Source organism: Delphinus delphis, chromosome 16, assembly GCF_949987515.2.
Source record: "Delphinus delphis chromosome 16, mDelDel1.2, whole genome shotgun sequence".
NCBI lineage: Eukaryota > Metazoa > Chordata > Mammalia > Artiodactyla > Delphinidae > Delphinus > Delphinus delphis.
In genome coordinates this window covers 78,130,655-78,150,304 of record NC_082698.1, presented here as the reverse complement: position 1 = coordinate 78,150,304, position 19,650 = coordinate 78,130,655, and the positions used below count along the sequence as shown (strand labels likewise).

The 19,650-nt window shown below is 44.6% G+C and overlaps 1 protein-coding gene across 2 annotated transcripts in view; it reads right to left on the bottom strand.

Annotated features, from left to right (window-relative positions):
- The window catches only part of NID1 (nidogen 1), a 94,832-nt gene that overhangs the window by 54,669 nt on the left and 20,513 nt on the right, over positions 1-19,650 (bottom strand). Inside the window, exons 2-8 of one of the 2 annotated variants that reach the window (XM_060035025.1) lie at positions 17,873-18,172; positions 15,501-15,727; positions 11,960-12,333; positions 9,210-9,362; positions 5,236-5,487; positions 2,384-2,584; positions 57-302 (exon numbers count right to left, since the gene is read on the bottom strand). In XM_060035025.1, coding sequence (XP_059891008.1) covers positions 57-302; positions 2,384-2,584; positions 5,236-5,487; positions 9,210-9,362; positions 11,960-12,333; positions 15,501-15,727; positions 17,873-18,172 — 1,753 coding nt within the window. The remainder of the gene's footprint in view (positions 1-56; positions 303-2,383; positions 2,585-5,235; positions 5,488-9,209; positions 9,363-11,959; positions 12,334-15,500; positions 15,728-17,872; positions 18,173-19,650) is intronic. The other variant, XM_060035026.1, reaches the window with a different exon arrangement.

Below are 19,650 nucleotides of genomic sequence, written 5' to 3'. Positions count from 1 at the left end.
GAGAGAGCCGTGCAGGCAGACACACACGACGCCCAGTCTGAGCTGCCACCTCTTACCCCTCACAGGACCAATAGAGTTGCTCAGAGCATAGCGCAAGATCCTCTCCTCCTGGTTGTACAGGACAAACACGCTGTCCACTGAGAGCTGCTGGGTGCTGGGCAGGGCCGGCCGGGAGTCGTCGTGGACGCACTCCTGGAAGGTGATGGTCTGGCGCCACTGGTACGTGTGGATGTGAGAAGGGGCAGTGCCATCCCGCTCGGGTTCCATCACTGTGTACTCCCGGGTGGAGGATGATGTGATCACTGGATGCGGGAGGGAAGCAGGGAGACAAGGCAGGGACACAAAGGAGAGATCTTGAGGATACAAGAGGCTTAGTCAAGGGCTCTAAAACCATCAGCAGTATTCTCTGCCTATACTGCTACCAGATGAGAGATCGGACGGAACAGGATACATAAAACTATTTATTTCAGCACTGGGACTCATTCTGCCACCTAGATTTCCCATACTATTATTGATGTTGTTTGCATTAGAAACAGTTACTGCTTTTTCTCATCAAGTGCTTCTCTATAAGTTCCTAAGTCACCCAGAACCAACCCAGAGTTTAAGGTCTGATGGAAAGAGCACGGGCTTGGAGGGAGAGACACCTGAACTCACACCTTGCCCCTTCGCTCACAAGGCGTGTGATCATAGGCCAGTTACTAACTTCTTTACCCTCTGTTTCCTTTCCGACATGGGCTGCGGTGAGGATGAGATAATGTATGTAAAATTTCTGGGATCAAGCAGGCTAATACTCTCATTAAGACACACCACCGTTTACAGAGCATTTACCACGCGACTAGCAGAGTGCTAACTGCTTTTTACGGGTTATCTCACTTAGGATTCAATAAATAGAGGCTGCTATAAATAACCCTAGATTAAACGGTTCTCTGACATATAAAAATGAGACACTCATAGGTTTCAGTAGCCAATTTCTATAAATTACTGAAGAGCCGTGAGCAGATCTCAATAGAGAAAGGAAAGTCTTCCCCACTTAGAAGACAGCTCGCTTTTCCCCCATACAATGAAAATCTCAACTTCCTATTTTAAAAAAAGTATAGAAGACTCTTTATATCTGTGTGCTCTGTGGTAGTTCACAATCGAAGCCAGAGGATACATAAAAGATTAGTGTAAGTTGCCTCCTGTCCAGCTCCCACGTGCTGGGCTGCCAGAAACACCATCTGGTCGTAGCCTGACTTGCAGACCGGGGTGCTGCGGCTCCTTGCACCTCCTACTCACCCACTCGTTTTCCCCAGGAGAGCCGGAGCGAGCCACAGGGCCATGGTAATTGGTACAACCATTCTGGATGGCCATTTAATAAGGGCCTTTAAAGAGTCTCCCTTGTTTGACTCGGCACTTCTATTTCTAGGAATTCGGTCAGAAAAGAATCAGAAATGTGGTCCAGATTTATGATGAAGGTGATTATTTCAACTCATTATGAGAAGGAAAAATTGGAAATAACCTAAGCTTTAGAAAAGAGAATGGTTTACATTGAGAGCCATACAATAGAATGGTAGAGATTCATTAAAAAGTGTTTGCAAAGCCTAGAATGAAACTATCAAGTATTCACAATTTGATGCTAACTGGAAAAGTGAAGATACAATAATGTGGCATGACTGAAATTATGTAAATAGAAACTATATACTTGACTGTAGAGTATACAGTAGTAGTGCATCAATGTTAAATTTCCTGATTTTGATGAGTGTACTGGGACCGTGTGAGAGGATGTTCTCGTCCTTAGGAAGAACACGTAAATTATTTAGGGAATGAAGGATCATGGTGCCTACAACTTACTCTCCAAAAAAACCATATATATATATATATATATATATGTATGTATGTATGCGAGAGAGAATGATAAATAAATGTAGCAAAATGTTAACAACTGGTGAGGCTGGGTAAATGATATGTGGAAACTGCTATTTTCAACTTTTCTGTAAATTTGAAACTTAAAAAGTACATACAGATGTATATTATAATAAAATTATACTGTTTTGAAATTATATAATATGGTGAGATTTTATGTTGGGATATTATTTGTGTTGGTATATATACATATGTTGGGGTATTTTTTATATGGAAGGAAAAGGCTGAAAGGAAATACACTTAATCTAATAATAATTGTGTCCTGGTTTTACATCTGTAAGTTATGTTTATTTTCTTTTCTGCCCTCAATTCTCTCCAATGAGTGTGCATGGTATCTATTAGAGAAAAGGTGATTTGTATAAGGTACCCCCTGCACTTCCCTCTCCGAAGGCCAGGAGATAGCATGAGTTCAGGGCTGGAGCCTGTGGGTGATGCTGGCCCAGGACGCGGCACTGGCCCGGGACGCGGCGCTGCGGCTCACCCTGGTGGGAGTAGTGGTAGAGCTCCGTGTAGGGCTCGATGTGCACCGAGGAGCCGAAGGTGATCTGCGGCACTCGGCCCTCCAGCTCCGTGTCGATGGTCAGGTGTCCGTGCTCGTCAATACCGCTGAACTGCTGCTTAATGAACAACTTGTCCGGGTGCCCCACAAAGGTCACCTCAGCCTGGCGGGTGAATTCGCCCCCTGCAAAGCAAGGTCAGTCTGTCACGTTGCTGTCAGGGAAACCACCCTCATGCCCACCCTGGGCTCACTGTGGGGACAGGCTCACACCTCCTCTGCAGATGCTTTAGTTTGGTTAGTAGAAATGGGGCTGTTGACACCAAGGACAGAGCTGGGACATCCATATGGCCCAACTGAGTCACGCGCAAGAAACAGAAGCTGCTTGCCAGCTGCAAACCAGCATCTGAGATGGGTGGGCTCATGGCTTGTGCTGGAAAAAGCAGGGGATAGGAGTTGGACTCCCAGCTGTGCTGGGTACTGGTTGGGTGAGCCTGAACAAGTTATTTAACCTCACGGGAGCCTGCATTTCCTGATGATGAAAAAGGGACACAATCTGTCTTGGGGAAATTAGGTAAGTACGTTAAAACGTCCTCTGCCCAACATGAAGCGCTCCAGGATGTCGGCTGTGGGAATGACTACTGTAAGAGCTAAGCCCTGGTCAGGATGGGCCACTTGTTCAGAACAAACTATCACCAGACCCAGAAACCATCCTAGGAGCACACACTAAGGTGCTGGCTCAGGATCTCCCCTTGGTCTGGGCAGGGAGGCAGCCCCCGACAAGCAGGAAAAAATACCCCCCCTTCTTCCAGCTTCCTCCCTTTGCCACCTTTGCAGACGCCTGATAGCAGAGCTGACAGCCATTTCATGATATGTGAAAAGTACATGAAATTTACATTTCAGTGCCCATGAAGAATTTCATTCCAACACAGACAGGATCATTCATTTGCATATTATCTTTGGTGCTTTCGCTCGACGACGACAAAGTTGAAGACAGTTAGTCCCCTACGTACGGATGAGTTCTGTTCTGAGAGCGCATGCGTAAGTCCAATATGTTCGTAAGTCCAACAATGTTAGCCTAGGTACCCAACAAACACAATCCGCTATCTAGGACTGTACTGTAATAGGTTTACAATACTTTTCACACAAATAATACATAAAAGAATAAATGAAGAAAAAAAATAAAGAAAACATTTTTAATCTTACAGTACAGTACCGCACCTTTCAAAGTACAGTAGTACCAGCTACATCATCGCTGCTTTTACGCTTGCTTGCAGACATCCTGGGCTTGAAATGAAGACACTGTACTACCGTACTCTATACAGTACTGTACAGTGAAGTACGCAAAAGCACAACCCCTTGTAGAGGATGCACTCACGTGACAACGTACGCCAGACACGTGAACTAACTTACGTGATTGGACATGCAAACGTAGGTTCGCATCTTTGAAAGTTCGCGACTTGAAGATTCGTATGTAGGGGACTTACTGTAGCTGTTAACAGAGCCCGAATAGCCTAAAACATTTAGGCAAAGCTTAAAATATTTACTAAATGACCCGTTGCAGAAAAAGTTGGACAACTCCTGCTTTATAGCCCCCAGGTCCCAGGCAGATTTCCAGCTGATAACACAGGGGCAGTTAAGAAGGACCATTGTAGTAACAAAGATTTGCTGTTGTAGGGAATTTGTAAAGACTCCCTCAGCCTCCCTGAAGCTGATGTAAGTTACAAAGGACCATCCATTTAAGTCAACCCATATTCAAGGCAACACCAATATGAAATGCTGTGTAGCCAAGGACTAGGATCTGTGGATCTGGCCGCAAAGCTCGACTACGTCTGCAAAGGGAAGAGCATGTGTTTGCAAGAGAGCCTGAACATCGTTATGATACTCGGGGTACACATGCCTGTGGGAGAGGGAGAAAAAACATTGGACCATACATAAGGTATCTTATACCCTTTTCAAATATATATCCTCTCCTTTCTTAAAACGTCCACATTTCAGGAAGTTAGGTATTTATGCTCTGTAACTTTGGGAGGGGTGTCTGTGCAAAGCCTACAGACCCTGCTCTCGGCAGTGTTTTCACGATAAAGCCGTGGCTGAAGCTACAGTGAGGCTAGGGGTGTTGGAGAAGGCAGGTCTAGGTAGTCAGAGGCGGCGGCTATGTACCTGTGCCCCAGAACAGCGGGCTCCAGGTCCTAGGAGCGGCCAGAGATGACGGATGCAGACTCCTCCAGCCAAGCAGTTCCAGGAAAGGGCCTCCAGCACAGGGGGACCAGCCTCAGCACAGCAATGGGAGAGGCCACCACTGCTCCAGGGAAGCATCTCCTCTGCTCCCACCCACCGACAATCTGCCCACATGTCCCCTAAAGACTGAACTTTCCCCGACGGGACACGGTCTCTAGGCAGCTCCAAGGACACTCAGCTTTCCTAAGACTCGTGAGGATTATGCTTATCAGGCTGACTTTACCAGCTAGAAATGACAGGTTCCTTTTCTCCAAGCAGATACTGAGGAAATATCAAATGTCAGTTTCAGATTAGTTGGGAATTTGGAGGCAGGCTGGATCAGTAGAAGCAGCCCCATACGTTGGGTTGTGAGGATATAGGAGCAAACATCATTTGCTCCGCCTAAATCTATATCTCCGCCCTGAAATCGCTCCCTGACCAAAATGCAATTCTAGACAGTCTTAGTTAACGTATATTAATTGAAAAACTTCTTGATAATTTTACCTCAACACCTTATTTCCAGAGCCACAAAATGCTTATCGGTAAGTTACTTGCAGACATGGAGTTCCCTTTCCATTCACCCCAGCCCGTTAATTTTAAGGTCTGATGTCAGTTACCTGTGATGCTAAACCCATTCTTGAATCCATCTTGCTCCACGGCAAACATCCATCCAATGATGCCTCCAATAGGGGCCAGAGGAAGCAGAGAGTATCCGATGGTCTCAGGAATGGTGCTGATGGCTGTGTAGGAGCGCCCATGGTTCATTACCACGTAGGAGTGGAGGTCGGTGTTCTCAAAGACAATGGGAACTTGGCTGTTCCCCACAAAGACCTTCCCTTTCACCTTGCCGTTAACTCTCTGGGGGGTACCTGAGTGAGAAACAAAGAAAGCAGCCAGCCCTTCAGAATAGAATAGTATGTCTGGTAGGATCTGTACCTATAAAAGCAAAGAGCCAAACAGTGCTGGGGTAAAGGGCTTTGGGGTAAGTGAAAGCAGCTGTTCAAAAAGGCAGTTCCTATGGCTGTGTCTATGAGCCTTACAAATTCCAATTTCTTCCTCTCTTCCACGCTGATGGATCATGGACAGCAGAAAAGTGAGACCCATTGTTTGATGGAGGAAGGTCTGAGGCAAATAAAATGATCTCATAGAACAGTATCATGGGTGGTCTAGAACTAGGTGACATAAATGTCTCACTTTTGAGAGTATCGGGGACAGAATTAGTCATTTCACTGGGACAGCAGGGCTAAACTGGATGGGACATTTGGTTGCCTGATCTGTAACACATCTTAAAGAGCATCTCCGGCTCAAACATAGGACTGCCAGTCTGAGTCCTGGACCTTCACTCAAGCCAAGCCAGACAGAAGTGGCCACAGCGGATATCGAAGGCCACACAAATACGCCCTCTGACCCAGAACCAGCTTGTGGGCTGGGGTGTGTTTGTTGTTCCATTTAGCCAACTGGGAAAGATGGGAAACTTACTATGGCATATTTAAAAGCTTTCTTCATAAATTGCTAAATAGTATATGTATAGGACACCGTTTCTGAAAATCACATTAATGATAAAAGTTAGCATACACTTAGGGGCAAATATCTGAAGAGGTGTACACAAAACTGCTACCAGTGGCTAACTCAGGGCCATACGGTGAACTTTCATTTTCTATACTATACATCTCTATAATGTTCAAATATTTATAACTTGCATATATTTATTATTGTTTAATCAGGAAAAGATAAGCTCTCAAGAAATTAAGTTGTTCTTGTATTTGAATAAGAAAATTGAAGGTTACCACATGACCCAGCAATTCCAACTCCTAGGTATATACCAAGAGAACAGAAAACATACGTCCACCCAAAAACTTGTACACGGACGTTCTTAGCAGCATTATTCACGACAGCCAAAAAGGGAAAGCACCCAATGTCCATCAATTGATGAATGGATAAACAGAATGTGGTATATCCATGAAATGGATATTATTTCGCTAGAAAAAAGGAATGAGGTACCCGATACACGCTAAAACATGGGTGCACCTTGAAAACATCATGCTAAGTGAAAGAAGCCAAACACAAAGGCCCCATGTTGCAAGATTCCATGTATATGAAATATCCAGAACAGGAAAACCCGTGTTGACACACAGTAGGTTAGTTGTTGACAGAGAGTGGGGATGAGGATAAACTGAGGGTGACGGCTAAGAGATCCAGGGTTTCCTTCTGGAGCGATGAAAACGCTCTAAAATTAGAGGTAGCAGTTGCACCCCTTAGTTAATATACTAAAAAGAACCAAATGGTATACTTTAAGTGACTGTGTTACTTACATCTTAAAAAAAAAAAAAAACTGAAGGAAGAGGTAAATAAGTCACCTTGGACTGTTCAGGTCTGATGTAGAAATTCTATCACTTACTGATTGTACATATTGTGTTTCTCTTCCTAGATTATAAATGTCTTTCCCACCCAACTCCCTGGCTCCGTCTTAGCAGAGGTTTCTGTGCACAGTAAGTTCTCAGTAAAGTTTGTAGAATAACCTGAGACAAACGAGCCCTCATCTGAGCATGGTCACCCGTGTTCTGAAGACTTTCTGCTGTGTTCAGTATGCCTTAGCTGCTAAACAGGGTCACTGAGGGACTTCCCTAGCGGTCCAGAAGTTAAGACTCCACACTCCCACTGCAGCGGGCATGGGTTCCATCCCTGGCCGGGGAACTAAGACCCTGCATGCCGTGCGGTGCGGCCCCCAAAAATAAAATAAAATAAAATATAAAATAAACAGGTTCACTGACAAGCCAAGGCAGACTCGACACAGAGTATTTCTGCAAATAAACTATGTCATTACACTGGGGGATGCTGTGAAGTTAGAGGACTAATATCAAAAAATGCCTCCCCCAAACAATTACAGAAACAAGCAGGAAAGCCAGGGGGAAGGAAACCAAATTTTTTCCACCAAACTTGGAGTTAGAAAACTATGTCAAAAGTAGCAAGACTCCAAAAAAATATTTAAACCACAAAACTACGACGGGGCGTGCACAGAAGGTCAAAAAATGCAGCCGAGCCATCTGTCACATCTGAGCTTCCTGCCAAATGCAACCTGTCGGCATTTTCAGTCTGATATCTGGCACAGAAAGAGCTAATGAGATTTTTGCTCTTTGAGAAGAAAGGTTCACTGTAGATTGTGGAAGCTGCTCCCAGGTGAGAGAAATATAAAAGCCAAGCCTAAAACAAAGCAGCAAAGGTACACCCTCCCTGGGGCGGTGGGCTTTGGAAGCAAACAGACAACACATTCATAAACGTTAAAAACATCCCCCCAAATTAATACGCAACGTATCCAAAATTTTCTTTCGTTGCTGCAGATAGTATTTAACCATCTAACTGTGACCTAGGAGGGAACTTTTTTATTTTAGCAAATCAAAATAACTGATTTCGCTTTAGCTATGGCAGGGGATCTGAAAAACAGAAAAGTGTTCCTCCAGCTGAGTTTTATTTAGTTGTATTGTGTGAAGCAGTTGAGGTTCCTCATTAAACACACGAGGAAAATGACAGGTGACAAGTGAGGTGACTTGGCATCTGAAGGAACAAATGTTCAGTATGGTCGGTTTGGGTTTTGTTTTAATTCTGGTTTATGGCCTCAGGTTCCCATAGGTCTCCCTCTCGAAGTAAACTCTTATCCGGACCCTCTAGACTTTTGCAGAGAAGATTCTTCTGACCATCTGAGAATGTCAAGACTGGTTGGGTCCTTTTCCGGGGGCAGAGCTCAGAACTGATGCCAGCCCACTGACGCCAGCTGAGTCCCTTTTGGAGTGGGCCCACAATGGGTCTGGGCTCCAGAGTTAGCTGTGATGCACCCGTTATGCTCCTCTATCACCACGTTGGGATTCCAGGGGCATGAGGACAGGTCTTTACCCGCTACATACTTTGGTTTCCACCAGCCCACTGTGGCCTTGCTGGAGTTGAACCACCATTAGGATGGTCTGAGTGATGCCAAAAGAAAAGGTTTGAAAGAAACGGAGGAAAATGGGGGGCACTGACAATTTGTGGTCCAGGCTGCATAATTTCAACACTTCAGCCTTTGTCTCACGCTATAGGGACAGCTGTGAAGATGGGCTCCCAATGGTCGTCATTTCAGAGATGGAGAAACAGCACAGGAAAGAAAGAGACCTCCCCTTATTAGAAAAAAAGGACACTCCCCAGGACCACACCCCCAGTAGAAAAATACAGGCAAGAATGGGGAATGAAAGATCAACTATCATTGCCCGACTGAAAATACCACCCCCGTTTAGAGATCTAGGTAAAGGAAAGATTTCAAAACAAGCACCAAGGGGCTTCCCTGGTGGCGCAGTGGTTGAGAGTCCGCCTGCCGATGCAGGGGACATGGGTTCGTGCCCCGGTCCGGGAAGATCCCACATGCCGCGGAGCGGCTGGGCCCTTGAGCCATGGCCGCTGAGCCTGCGCATCCGGAGCCTGTGCTCCGCAAAGGGAGAGGCCACAACAGTGAGAGGCCCGAGTACCGCAAAAAAAAAAAAAAAAAAAAAAACAAGCACCAAAACAAAAACTCCACTCCTCCCCCTTTCTCCCCCTTCAAAGGGAACAGACAGAAGCAAAGTACCTTCTGCAACACACTGCCGGCCATTCCCCGTGTAGCCGGAAACACAGCTGCAACAGAAGCCGGTGGCAAAGTCCCTGCACTCTGCGTGCACAGAGCACTGGTGTCTGTTGTTGGCACACGTCTGGCGGGAATCTGTGTTGTAGCTGAAAACTGCTTGGAGAGAACACAGCACACCTGTAAGCGCTTCACAGGGCTCTGGACCAGGAGGCTTTCTGACCCTACGCCCTCAGCTGTGCAAGACCTGACATCTGCTCAGGCAATTCAGACCCAGGGCTCTCTACCTGTAGCCACTTAAATAGTATAGTGGTTCTATTATTCAAACCACCAAAGCAAATGGGTCTAAAGGGAGTTTGAGAAATCACAAGGGTGAATTCTTTAAAAATGCTATAATCCAATGTCCTCAGTATCACGGAATCAATATTAGGTGACTGCCACCCAATGTCAATCCTAATATGGCATCCATCTAATGTCGTCAGATCCGCTTCACATTTTGAGCAGGAGGGACCTTAAAATTTTTAAAAATTATCTTTTATTGTGGTAAAATATCTATAACATAAAGTGCCATTTTAACAAGCTTAAAGTAGTTTTTAAAAATTTTGACCCTTGGGCTTCCCTGGTGGCGCAGTGGTTGAGAGTCCGCCTGCCGATGCAGGGGACGCGGGTTCGTGCCCCGGTCCGGGAAGATCCCACATGCCGCAGAGCGGCTGGGCCCGTGAGCCATGGCCGCTGAGCCTGCGCGTCCGGAGCCTGTGCTCCGCAACGGGAGAGGCCACAGCAGTGAGAGGCCCGCGTACCGCAAAAAAAAAAAAAAAAAATTGACCCTTTCTTCTCACCAGGGGATAAATCCTAAGCTCTTGAGTCAAAAGCTAGTTAGAAATAATTCCTCAGTCATACCTGGTCTAAAAGCCTCTGACCCAAGAAACAAGAAGAATTTCTCCCTATTTGAAATGTCTCTTAAAAAAAAAAAAAAAAAGTCTCCCTCCCAGGTTCATTTTATTGGATGATGAACTAGCTCATTAAACTCAAAAATCCAGAGCAAATTAATTTGGGATGAAGTTCAAAAACACAAAAGGGGATGAACTTTTATAGGGGATAATGACCCACTTTATAAATGACTGTTATGAGTGAAGAGAAAAGTAAAGTTTAACTCCAGGTAGATTCCATGAGTCCTACACACCCAGAAGGGAATTTCCTGTATTTATAAAGATGGCGTTTGGAGCTGAAAATACTTGGGCCCTGAGCTGAACGCATGTGAGGCTACTGATTGCTTAAGCCCAGCTCCCAGTGGGTCTGTTATGGTCAACGTATCTGTGGGTGACCATTCAAATCACACCAGGAATGCACTGCTGGCTACAGAAGACTGACCTTTCTAATAAAAACAGTGAAATAACTGGGATCGAGGGCAGAAAAACATCTCTTTTAAACACAGTTGGGGTTCAAATCCGGGCTTTTCTTTTTACCAGTACCAAGGAATATACTACCATAAGCTGCTGGGGCTAGCTATGCTCTCATTTAAGTGAAGGCTTCACAAATGAGAATTTCAGAGACATGTATGTGGGGTGAAAGCAGGATGAGACTGAAATCTCACCCTGAAGGTAAACATATGTGCCGGTAAACATATGCAATCCACCTCGGGGCGACCACTCTGAGACCCGGCTATAAGAGCTGAGTGCGACGTGCTAGGTGTCAGCATTACCCCAGGAAAGCCAGGGTGCCATGTGTATAAAGGGAGCCCTGAGACATGAACCACGTACTCATCATGTCACTAGGGGCAGCTTCTCCGTTTCTGTGCCTCAGAGGTAAGTAAGCACACTACCCCGGCCACCAGATACTGTCCATGCTTTGGGATACTCGATAAGAACAAACATCCGACTATTGCTACGAGACAAATCACAAGTAAGGAGAAATAAAAATGGGTGAATAATGTGGAACTGAGTAGATGTTTTGAGGGCCTTAGGATAACTTCATAGTTGAAGCAGTTGTGCGTCACAGTAAACATCATTTAAAGGCTTGGACTGTCCCCTTGATAGGAATCTTAATGGATTATACGTCAACCTGAAGGGCAAAAAAATAATGAACACAGTCTAGTTCAAATGTCTTTTATAAGACAAATCAAAGCATGCTGGGGTTCCAGTGGTTTTCCCTGAAAATGTAGCCAAAATCTGATATAATACGGTTGATTACAAGATATTGTACTTTAAAACCATCCTCAAAAAGGGGATCTACTTATTTTGTAGTTTTAAACGTTCACAAACTAACTCTGAAACTGAGAGGGTCCGGGAGGAAAAATCATCAACCATCCTCCTTCCAAAACCAAGAGGAAATAAATTTCAAAGATAAACCGTGTCAATAGCCAAAAGAGCTTCTAAAATGTTTTTTCAGGTGGGTGAATACACTACTGATCTCAGAAGTCACAAATAAGGAAGGAAATCTGACTATCAAAATAATTCTAAAGCACTTTTCTCTTTAAAACAGAAAAAAAAAAAGAAAGAATAATAGAAGACTTGAAAGAGGACATGTTCTACAGTCTCCATAACCCCAGCCCTAATGGCCAGATCCCTTGGAGTCTCTGAAGCCTTCGGGCCCATCGACCGATGCTCTGCAGCTGTGAGTTCCACCCCTCCTTCCCCAGGCACTCATCCTTACAAACCACCAAATAATGCGCACAGCTGACACCCCACCAGCAATGCTCCCCTGTCTGGAAACCCAAGTATCCAAGAAGGTACCACCTGCAACATAAATGGCCTTACCAACTCCTGTTTCCTCAACTTCATCCACATCTATGACCTGTGGTTGCTGCTGGGGAAACCTCTCCGCTGGCAGCTGGAAAGATCTGGTCCTCTCCGTGGGAGGTCCAGGGGGTCTCTCAGTAGCCAGGCGGCGGGGGGGCAGGTCACTGGGCACGTTGTATGTGCCAGTGTCTCCCTTTCTCCGGGCCTCATAGGGAAAGGATGTGGTGCCCGTGTCCTCCAGGCTCAGAGGTGTCACCGAGTCATAATCCTCATCATCATACTCTGCTCCATCGTCCAATCCCAGGTTCACGTCCGAGGGCACCACGCCACTGGCCGTGGCCGGACTCCCAATCTCAAACACCCAGATGCCCTGCTGCCCAGAGTTGCTGCTCCTAGGGGGAAGGACAGGCTTCTTGGAAACAGGCCAGCAACCCACAAACAGCCCCCAGCAACCAAGCAGAAGGAGCCCTGGGGATCCGTGTCAATTTGAAACCCAACGCCTGCTTCTGCCCACAGCCTCGGTAGAGGATGAGAGAGCAGATGCAGTCCTGTCTGGTCATCACTGAGCTGAGACCATCCAGGGGGATACGGTGAGGCTGTATCCAATGGGCACAATCCTAGCAAAGGCTTAGTCTTGGCCACTCGAGAGGCACGCTTCAGGGACATTTTCAGGCCTTAAAATGCAATTTATAGGAATCACTCGTCATGTGCTTTACCATATAAGCAACCTGTTGACCGGAGTCATCCATTTTCTCAGTTATTCTCTTTCCAGGGCATGGTGTAATATGATAAGAAATATGTATTTGGTCCTTGTCTCTGGTTCCGGCATACAATCCCTAAAATCCCTGTTATCTCTGGAGTGATAAGAGTGTCTTTTTGTATGCTAATGAGATGGCTGGTGGCTGGGGACCCTGGGTAGCTTCAGGATGGGGGCTGGTCACTAGGAAGAATAAAGCTTGGGGCTTCCCTGGTGGCGCAGTGGTTGAGAGTCTGCCTGCCGATGCAGGAGACACGGGTTCGTGCCCCGGTCCAGGAAGATCCCACATGCCGCAGAGCGGCTGCGCCCATGAGCCATGGCCGCTGAGCCTGCGCGTCTGGAGCCTGTGCTCAGCAAGGGGAGAGGCCACAACAGTGAGAGGTCCGCGTACCGCAAAAAAAAAAAAAAAAAAAAGAATAAGGCTTGATTACAGGGCTGGAATTTTCTTCCCCACACCCTGACTTCCAGGGAGGGGGGTGAGGAGTGGGGTTGGAGAATAGGTTAATCACCAATGGCCAATGGTTTAATCAATCATGCCCATGTAATAAAAATTCCTAAGTGATGAGATTGACAGAACTTTGGGGCTGGTGAACACATCAAGGGGCTAGGAGGGTGGTGAGCCCAGAGGGGACACGGAAGCCCCTCACCCACTCTTCCTCCCATACCTTGCCCTATGCATCTCTTCTATTTGTCTGTTCCTGAGTGTATCCTTTATAACACACTGGTCATAGTAAGGAAAGTGCTTTCCTGAGTTCTGTGAGCCATTCTAGCAAATTATCGAACTTGAGCAGGGGTTCATGGAGATCCCCGATTTATAGCTGGTTGATCAGAAGCGCAGGTGGCAACCCAGGACTTGCAAGGGATGTCTGAAGTGGGGGCAGTTTTGTGGGACTGAGCCCTTAACCTGTGAGGTATGTGCTGACTCCAAGTAGTGTCAGAACTGAATCGAATTACAGGACACCTAGCTGGTGTCTGAAGAGTTGGAGAACTGGTTGGGGGGAAACCCCCACAAATTTGGTGTCAGAAGAGTTATGAGTGAAAATGGTACAGAGTTGGTTTATTAGAAATCCCAACACTGTTAGCTGTGGAACCTTGGACAGGTCTCAGTTTACCTTTTTATGTTAAAAGTGTGTAGTGAAATACAAATGATATTGAGAATCTAAAGGCATTTTATAGTTATAAAATACAATAGAATAACCCTAATCTCTACTTCTTGCACCACCATTTTTACTGTTCTTCTGTGTGTGATTGGAAGTGTTCCTATGAGAAATTATGTAAAATGACCAGCTCGTACAATGGAAAGAAGGGACATACACTACTTAGTAGAGAATACTGAGCAAAAGATTGGGGTTAGACAGGGAATGAGGAATCAAGACAGTCCTGCAGAAATTGGACGTCTAATCAATCTGTCTGCTTGGGACTCAAATAAAGGCAGTGCTATGCAGGAGCCTGCTTGAACCAGCTGGTAAAAAATTAAAGTATATAAACTTACAATTAAATAATCTATATTAAAATGAGAGGCAATCAAAAAGATACATATACCCCAATGTTCAGTGCAGCACTATTTACAATAGCCAGGACATGGAAGCAACCTAAATGTCCATCGACAGATGAATGGACAAAGAAGACGTGGTACATATATACAATGGAATATTACTCGGTCATAAAAAAGAACGAAATAATGCCATTTGCAGTGACATGGACGGACCTAGAGACTGTCATACTGAGTGAAGTAAGTAAGTCAGAGAAAGACAAATATCATATGATATCGCTTATATGTGGAATCTAAAAAAAAATAGTAATAAATAAACCTATTTGCAAAACAGAAATAGAGTCACAGAGGTAGAAAACAAACTTATGGTTACCAAGGGGGAAGGGCAGGGATAAATTGGGAGATTGGGATTGACATATACACACTACTATATATAAAAGAGATAATAAGAACCTACTATATAGCACAGGGAACTCTACTCAATACTCTGTAATGACCTATATGGGAATAGAATCTAAAAAAGAGTGGATATATATATATATATGTATAATTGATTCACTCTGCTGTGCAGCAGAAACTAACACAACATTGTAAATCAACTACAATAAAAATTAAAAGAAATAAAAGCAGAGGGAATAAATACTTGAGACTCATATTAGCTATGTTCTTCAAGTTATTTGAATCTACTGCACCTCTATGGTGAGAATACTATATAATGGTTCACCTTTTCTCAACCCCAGGTTGAGCGACATGATGTGAGCAGCTGTAAACGGGCCATGGGTAAGAGTATTTACACCACGGAAATAGGCAAATGCTATAAATGAGGGCTTCCCCAACCCACCTAAAGCCAGTGGCTAAGCATTTACCAGCACACCATTAAAGTGTAGAGGAGTTTTAGATTCAACTGGCAATATGAAATTGGGAGGGGTTTTCTCAGCCTTGGGGCCATAGCAGGACATAGTTTTGAATAACTTGTATTTCTAACTTTATACGTATAGAAGAGATGGTAAAGCTGTCTCAAATGAGAATGATATCTAAAAACTTGGATACCTGTTCATTCTAAGAGTATATTCCCTTGAGTTCATCAGAAAAACAAAGTACTCCATAATGTAAAAATTATATACAAAATTTAAATCCATGGGAACATTTTCAGGTAATGTTCTATATTGCCCATTACATTATTCTTAATAAAACAGTCTTATAGACTGTTTTAAATAGTTATAGACTGTTTTAAATAGTCTTACAGACTTATAGACTAATGATAGTCTTATTAAGGGGAGAATCTACTGAAGAACAAAAAAAAAGCATACTTGGCCAAGTTTCCAAGTGATTCTCTGTCATTAGCAAATACATTATAAGCTCCGTCACTCTTCCATATGAATCCTACTAAACCTTGGCTGAAAGCAACCACTGCGGGAACTTGGTTCTCATCCTTCTTTGAGAATGTTGTATAGAACTGCAGACCATCTTCAGGATAAAGGAAAATGGCGTAGGTGCTGGAATCAGAGGAGGCCAGAACAGCCTGGAATGTGTTTCTCTGTGAAGATGAGTTAAAATTCAGTTACTCAGGAAAATATCTACAGATCTTAAAATGTGCTCTTCACCAGATCGTATCTAAAAAATACAGAGATGGCAGTATTTACACCTTATTCTAAAGAAATACTTTTGTAGGACCAAGTATTCCAGGATAATTCCACTTAAATATCTCTAAAGCTATGTCAACATGAAATTTTCTAATTAATCAATGAATACTTTCTGCATAACCGTGACCCTAAGGTTAATGCGAAACTATAGATGACACCTCCAGGTAGTGGCCTAAATCTCATGCAACTTAGCAAATTCTTACCCACAGAATTTGTTTCCACAGCCATTAAACATATTCAACCACATTCATTATTTAGCTGATTGAGCCCAAGCACCGTGCAGTAAGAAAGAAAATGAGCTTTGAGAGAAAACAAATCTGGATCCAAATCCTGCTCTACTCCTCACTGACTGTGTGACCTTGGGCACGTTACCTAACCTCTCTGAACCTTGATCTGTGAATCTGTAAGATGGAGATAAAGCCACCTACGGCACAGAAATGTTAGGAGGGCTACGTGAGCTAGCATAGCAAGGGCCAGGCACAGAGAACATATTCCTAATGTTAGTACCTCTCCTTCACACCAGGCATTGTCCTGAGCACTGTGAAGACGAATAAAAGTACGCGATCGCCGCACTTGAGAATTTATAGTCTAGGTGGGAAAACCGACATGTGAACAAAACGTTGCCAAACTGGAGGATAGATTCTGTAATGGAGTTGTGTGCAGGCGAAGTGCCCGATGCTGGGAGGAGTGGGGGCAGAGGAGGCGGAAAGAACAAGCAGGAGCTAGACACGTGCAGTGAGGGTCAGGGAGAGGCCATCGCAAGCAGAGAGCACAGCTAGTGCAAGAGACTGTGGGTAAAACAAACAAGCAAAAAGCCTCAGCAGGGAATTGCAAATAATCTGATACAGCTGCTGCAAGAGGGTGCAGAGAAGTAAGAGTGAGGGGAGATTTGGCCCGTGAAGCAGGCAAGAGCTCTGTACAAGGGGCTGGGCAGGTATCGCTCAAGTGAAAAGGATGCACACTCGAGAAATTGAAGGTTTTAAACAGTTTTCCAGTACAGCACTCAGGCAGATACAGGTGGCAAGCAAAACGTGTCAGACAGACTTCTCCAAAGTGTGCTCTATGGGATGCAATGTGTCTCATTTGGGAGGGAAAAGGGTATGGCCAAAAGGTTTGGGGATGGCTAAATTAAACAAAATTAAGCAGGTTTCTGTACTATAGGACTTTCCAGAGTGAGTCACCATGAGGGAGATATAGTTTTAGCGCTTCCCAAACTTATTTGGTCTGAGGAGTCCTCTTCCTCAAGGAATGTCTGTGGGACCAGTGTTCTGTGGTACACACTTTGGGAACCACCAGCTGGGAATATCCCCCATTTAAAGGGAGTGCTTTTGGACCTTTCAAGTTGCTCTCTACCCTGTAATGCTATAAAAATTAAACAATGGCGGAGCAAATTTATTTTTCCAAGGAGAAATCAAAGCATGTCCTAAAGAGTCACCTCAGATCTAGAGATGGCTTCTTCAAATATTCCCCCCTTCCTCCAAGGGCAAGTCCAAGCTCTACACACCCTAACACCTTTCCCAACCACTGCATCCACAGAGACTCTCATCCCTGGTTATGATGAAACTTGTTTCCTGAACCACCCACATGGTACAAATGGGTTTTGTCCCCCCAACTAGAGTCTGGATCTGGTCTTTATTTCTTCACATCTCTTGAGACTGCTTTATTAGTTTAACCTATCACTTCATATTAATAAATTCTCTATTTATCTAGAAGCCACCTCCCACTATCCACCACCCAACGTAAGAGCAGCTAGGGCTGTAATTTATCAGGCCTGTTCTTGCCATGTGGCAATCTTCTCAGGAATTGGCTTTCTTTACATCTAATCGTCATTACAGCATAGATTTAAGTAGCCCTGCAGATAAGGTTTTGGAAGCTTCAGACCTGCAACAAACAGCTTACTAGATTTTGCTTTGGATGTCTGTCCAATCTTTATCAATCGCATGGGCGTGGTGTACATCAGAGTAGCACAAACCAGAAGACCAAAGTGTACAAAGCCAACATATTAGACTATTTGCCCTTGTGCCTGGGTGGGTGCTTACCTTGCCTTCCTGGGCAGGGTCCTTGCTGGGCCCTTGGTAGGGAGCCACGGATTCCCAAGTGACAACCACCACGCTCCTGGGCTTGAAAGAGACTTCTGGGAACCCTCTCTGGACACACTCCGCTGCCAACTGAGTGACAGAGGGAGATAAGTCTTCCCGATAGTAAACCTTCCCAAGGCCATCTGTCGTGTCCAAGTCCGCCAGGAAAGGGGCGACTGCTCCGAAGGTCGGTGGGAATAGCCCAGGATGGGCTTCTTCGGCTGGGGGCTCACTCATGGCAATAATGCCATTTGTGGTAATCTGTACAAAACCAAACATCATTAAAAGGACTGCAGAAACTGACAATCAAAAATTGGGAGCAACCCAAATACCCATCAACAAGAGAACAGGTAAATAAATTCTGGCCATTTCATACAACGGAATGCTATACAGTAGTTTTTTAAAATACACAAAACAACACGAGTGAATCTCACCAATATTAAGCCAAGCAAAAGAATCCAGACACAGTATATGATTTCACTTATGTGAGATTCAAGAGGAAAACAGTGTAGTTCCGGTAACTGCCATTAATCTCAAATGTACACATAGTTGCACTTGTAGAGTACGTAAAGATAAAATTATCTCAGCTCTTTTTTCCTTGAAAAAAGAAAGAAAGGAAAGAAAAAAAAAAGAAAGATGTGCAGAAACGACATCTTCTTCAGGGAGACTGAGCTCCCGTTCACAGAATGCTGTCATAGTGTATCAAACATGACAGTGTGTCAAATACAAAAAAATTGGAGAAAGACATGATCCAGGACTGTAAAACTCAGCATTCTTTTCCTAGGGAGGACGGCCTGGTAGAAGGATCGGGGGCAAGAATCACAGGACCTGACTCTGGCGTAGTCAGCAGACCTTGGGCAAGGGTCTTAAGCTTCGCATCTCAGGCTTCCCAAGTGTGTGGTTTGTGGCACACGAAGGACCATTCAAACATAAGTCATCATCAAAGACTGTGTTCATTTACTCAACAGAGTAATCATTGCAAACCAGGGCTGTGCTAAGCACTGTGGGTCCACAAATAAGTAGAACCCGGGCTCTGCCTTCAAGGTACCCACAATCCAGAAAGACACGGAGATGGACTTACACAAACAGATGATAAGACAATAAGCAAACAAGTGTCAAGAAGTAAACGTGATGGGTCACGATGGTGGCGTTATTTTGAACAGATGAATGAATTAGATCAATAGCTAACATTTATTGAATGTTTACCATGTCCCAGACCTCTTATTAACATCTAATCCTCAGAAGAACCCCGTAAAACTAGCTATTACTATTATCCACATTTTTCTGAGGTGGAAAATGAGGTAAGTTAATCAATTTGTCCAAAGTTACCAATAAGAGGCCTCACCGGGATTTGAACCCAAGGAGCCCGACTTCGAAGTCGGCCCTCTTGATCACCACATGTACAGCCTTCTTGAAACCAGTTATCAGTTATCACTTCTTGAAACCAGTTTATAGTCTATGAAAAGACTTCACTGTTCTTATCCAGCTAAAACTCACATTCCCTGGGAAAATGGGGAAGGGACTACAGCCCCCTGGCAGTGGGCATGCTTGGGCCTCCTGCAAAGCCATGCTTAGAATGAGGCTTTGAGCCCTTCCCACATCCTTGTTAGTGCACAGTTCACTGGTGACAGAGAACACCAGGCCAGTGATCTCTTTACTTCTGGAGTCTATGAATTAAAAACAAAAAAAAAATCCCTAATCCAATGGGACCGACTTTGCCTATGGCCCTAGTTTGAGCT